General features: G+C 37.5%; 1 protein-coding gene across 2 annotated transcripts in view; it reads right to left on the bottom strand.

Moving 5' to 3' along the window:
- LOC117117489 overlaps window positions 1-4,704 on the bottom strand; it is a 9,566-nt gene that overhangs the window by 2,540 nt on the left and 2,322 nt on the right. For both annotated transcript variants that reach the window (XM_033261799.1, XM_033261798.1), the window contains exons 2-7: window positions 3,909-4,152; window positions 3,532-3,723; window positions 3,273-3,437; window positions 2,825-3,106; window positions 1,906-1,986; window positions 1,593-1,799 (exon numbers count right to left, since the gene is read on the bottom strand). In XM_033261799.1, coding sequence (XP_033117690.1) covers window positions 1,593-1,799; window positions 1,906-1,986; window positions 2,825-3,106; window positions 3,273-3,338 — 636 coding nt within the window. In that variant the 5' untranslated portion in view covers window positions 3,339-3,437; window positions 3,532-3,723; window positions 3,909-4,152. The remainder of the gene's footprint in view (window positions 1-1,592; window positions 1,800-1,905; window positions 1,987-2,824; window positions 3,107-3,272; window positions 3,438-3,531; window positions 3,724-3,908; window positions 4,153-4,704) is intronic.

Raw genomic sequence — 4,704 nt, 5'->3', positions numbered from 1 at the left:
TGAGCAAGCGATTGACCTGATTTTTGATTCAGACAGCAATGAAGGTGAATTTTTAGATGTGCGAGACTTAGACATGCCTGTTAGCGATGATGACTGTGGGGCTTCAAGCAGTTCTGACGGCGGAGATGTTCTTGATGAAGATGAGCCTAGGCCTAGAAATGTGAAGGTTGTCGACGCTTTTGAATGGAAAGATCGCGCTTATAGTTATGCATGGTTGGGTAAATAAATTATATAACCGTGTGGAATAGGAATGTTTTATATTTGTTTTTATTTTTTTTTGGCTATAATTTTTTTTTTTTTCGGTTTTGCTGACGATTTATATGTAGCATTTTTCTGTCATTTCTATTATATTATATATATATTATATTATATTATATTATGAAAAAAAATTCCCAAAAATATAAATTATACATTGAATGAAAGCTTATTCTATATGCTTTCTTTTCTTCTTTTAAAAACATTTTTCTGTATAATTTACAGAAAGTTCCCAAAAATCCACCAGAACGAAAAAAGCAAAAAACCTTGTTACACTGCAAAAGAATCCGGTATTCAAGGGTTTGCACTACAAAAGAATCCGGTATCCAGAGGGTTAAGAAAGTTAACTCAAATACATGCTGAGATTGACAGAAGTGGAAAAGAACAAACGCTAATTTTCAGGTGACTCAAAAGCTGTAATAAGCCCTAACACCAAGCTATACCCCCTTCCACATAGGGGCAGATCCAGCAGGGGAGCCACGGGGCCCCGTCCCCATCCCTGTCAGTTCCGCCGAAAAATTAAAAAGAGAAAAAAATTGAGAAGACTCCCGATGTCAAATTTTTCAACGATTTCATAAATCAGTATGGAAAAAAAGGCCGGAAGACAGAAACCTAAGACAGAGTTTTCAACCATTATCCATGATCTGTGGTGTAACGCCTATGCACTCTCGTGCGGCGGTCTGCAGGGCCACCGATCCCTAGGGGCACCTTTGGTATCCCTACCCATGGTCCAGTAGTGCCCTCGCTGTATTGTACCCTGGGCCAAAAAGGGTTTGTTGATACATAACAGCACAATATGTCTCCGACATTGACTGTAGGACATAATATACCATTTGGAGTGTGGTGCCCAGCCGGCAGGACCCCCTACATTTGTCAAACTTTTAAAAAATTGGAGATAAAATATTAGACTATTAAAATAGTCTGAATGAGTGCCATTTCCAGGCATCTAGATGTACCATAATCACAACTCTCAGTCTCCCAGTCGCAAGGATAGGGGGTGTCTAAGGGATGGGGAGCATAGCTCCCGTGGGCAGAAGGTCAACAATTTTGTCGAGGAACACTGCTTTGAAAAAGTATTTTTACCATCTGAGAGTGCTATTTCCGAGCATCTAGAGGTGCCTTAAAATTTCTCACCTCAGCCCCAACCATGGGACACTATGGCGTTCCCCCACCCCCTTCAGAACTGATGATCAGCAATTTTACTTTTCTATATTTTTGCAGGTTTTTTTTTTTTTTTACCGCTTCCTTCAACCATTTATTTGGTTTTGTTCTTTTCTGTTGTCCTGCAAAGTGCATAGACACGAATGCTATATCTGCTATACAAGTGCACAATTTACCTTGTTTTGCAAGTCATCTTCAAATAGTCGGCAGTAGCGCGTCACTTCCATTCCATTGCTTCCACATGGCAACACATCCATGTCAAATTGGCACACAATATGCATGTGAGCGTTCCTACAATCGCAAGCAATGTACCTTGTTAATTCCACGCCCCTTGCACCGCTCTGACAAAAAATCTTTAGTTCTGTTTCGAGGAATATCAACACCTGTAGCAAATAGAAAACTGATCGTAAATCTATTGATGTTAATGACATGATTAATACATTTAAAAAAACCGATTTCTTAAGTGTTTCAAGTCATTGAAGGCAGTACCTTCGTACATACTATCGGCGATGGTTCATCTTCCTGGGTAAGCTGAGCGGCATTGAAGTTTTTTCGTCTGATGATTGTTGTCTGTAAAAAACGAACATAGGCCTCTGTCATAAGCAATTTTTTTATAATGTATCAGACATAATATTTGATACTCAAGTGCTTGTGGTTCTGGTTTTGTATGGGGGTGTGTGTGTTTTATGTGCTTGATGTTCCAATAGTAAAATGGTATTCCTTCTATATACAGTATTTAATATTTATTTTTTAATAATGATGATAGTGTTGTGGGGGTCGCTGCCCCAGGGCCCGGGTCTACTGGGGGGCCCGGACCAAGATGAAAAATTGTCGGGGTAAAAACAAAATCTCCATAGGGCCCGAGCACAAGCCAGGATGAAAACTTTTGTTTTTAGAACAAACTCTTAGGAGACTTAATTTGGGGAGCAGCCGAGTGGGGGACCCAAGTGAAGAGGGGGGCCCCATGTGAGGTGTTGCCCCGGGGCCCTTACTGGCTCTCGACACCACTGTGGTTTATTAAGGTAATACGATAATGATGGCGGTGCGATTGGTACAAATGAAGACGACGATGATGATGATAATAATAATGATGGATGATGATGATAATGATGGTGTAAAAGTTGCAATTAAGATATGTAGAAGCCTTTATACTAAGAGACAGATGACTATTCAACAGAATTGCAAGAAATATATAAAAAACTACAGTAATACTAACATGATTTAAATTATGATTAATGTATCGATTACCTGTATTGCATTTCTATTGTTTAAAAAAAAATTAGACATGGCAAATTTGGAATATAACATTCCATAATCTACCATTATGAATAAACTTGTCATTTATATTAAAAGTAATGTAAGTACTCTTAAGTGGCAGAGATAAATAATCTTAAATTGCACTAATTACCTTAAACATACGACGATGCTTGATTGAGGCTACACTCAAAACCACGAGGTGAAGTTCATCGATACCCAATTCCACGTGCTCATAAGATAATGTAGGCTCATCGTCTTTTACTTGGAATCTCTCAATGAACTTAGTTACTCCACGCTGGAAAAGATCGTCAGGTAGATAGCGACTAAAGTCATGAAAGATTGAAACTGCGCGAATCCCGTAATTGTTAGTTTGTGTGGCATCTATTCGTTTAGGCTTCAAGCACGAAAGAACGTAGAAAATACGTTCACCACCCTGAAAAAAAGTAAATACTTCATGTCAAAAATTGTCAATAATAGAAAAAGAACATTTTAAACAAATTAATGACACGCCTATGATGATTATAATTTGCTTTTATCAATTGATGTGATAAAGCATAGTCTTAGGGCAAAGAGAAACAATATTATTGAAAAAAAGATACCATTGTAATGTTTTTCTCACACACCAGCCCAAATTTCTGCATGAGAGATACAAAGAAGTCAAACATCTAATCTGAAAAATTGAAGTCCTTCCAGAGGTGTCTTAACAGATGCTCCTCTAGGACCCCTGAGTCCAATCTTCTCCTGGCCTTTCTGTGCTTTGTTTCCTGAAATTTAATCATTTTATATCAGGCTATGCTTTTATTGCAAAAATACATCACTAAAATAAATAAATGTAAAATTGTGTGAAGTTTAACTTACCATAAACTTTAGATCAATAACGGTGATTATTGTTTTAAACATGTCAACTATTTTCATCAGATCTAAAACAATAATGTCCTTTAAGGCGTCGTCATCAGGAAAGTAGAGAATCTCGCCAAGGTCGTGTAAATACTCAAGCAGCAACATTTGGCCATCTATTTTGACCCCACAACGCTCAACTAAAGCGATCATCTGATGAAGAAAAAGCTTGCACCGATTAATACCAAGTTTAATGGCTTCAAACGTGTGTAGAAGACTATAAATACGAATAACAGCTGAAATTCCTTTTTATGCAGAAAAAAATTCCTGGATTTTTCAGGATGCTTGGGAGTATGATTTAGAGTTTAAAATTAAAGAATGTTGAATAGATGCTTTACCTCTTTGGTTGGTAAATAGATATGTTCCACTTTCAACTTCTGGATTTCTTGTTGAGCAAGCAGCCATTTCAAAGGTAGTTTCCTAACCATCCTCTTTGCAAACTTTAAAATCTGGTTCATAATGTTAGAAGCATTGCTCCTTGCGAACGGTAAGCTGTTCTCAATAGCAAAGTAACTTGACACCATTGTTTCACAAGGTTTCCCTTCAAAATGCTTTCCGAATTTTATTGAACATTTCTTCGGCCTGAATTAAACATAAATATTAATCATCAGACATAAATGTGAAAAAGTATTGACAAGAAGATCAACTACGTAAAAAGCAAGATAATGATGGCAATGTGTAAGTGGTCATGTTCATTGATTTTCAGTGGATCGGATTGGATTTATTCGGTGTAAACACCAAGGATAGCCTACGAAGACTTGTCTGCTTATGAAACTTGTATTTCAGCCCTCTAGCTGAAACACAAGGAGAAGCAGCGATGAGAATTTGAACCGGGGACCTACAGATCTTGACGGTTTAGCGCACACACAGTGGCTACCACCAGATTAGCCAACAGAGCTAATCAGTGGTCACCCTATTATCCACCATCGTTAAAATGGCCAATCAAATAAAGTAAAAATCGTAATTGGTAATTGTTTGTTACAGTATAGTACAACACAGAATACCAATTATAGGCCTACGAATGAAACGTTGTAATAACAGTATATAAAGAGCCTAGGCCCTGTCTAGCCATCATTATAATATATATTTTTGGAAAAACTTGCGGACAATGATACTGTATTCTGTATATTTTTG

This window comes from Anneissia japonica, unplaced genomic scaffold (genome assembly GCF_011630105.1).
Source record: "Anneissia japonica isolate Jap-2015-1 unplaced genomic scaffold, ASM1163010v1 scaffold559_len90085_cov114, whole genome shotgun sequence".
NCBI lineage: Eukaryota > Metazoa > Echinodermata > Crinoidea > Comatulida > Comatulidae > Anneissia > Anneissia japonica.
The sequence above is the reverse complement of the archived record's forward strand: the minus strand, read 5'-3'. Positions and strand labels throughout refer to the sequence as shown.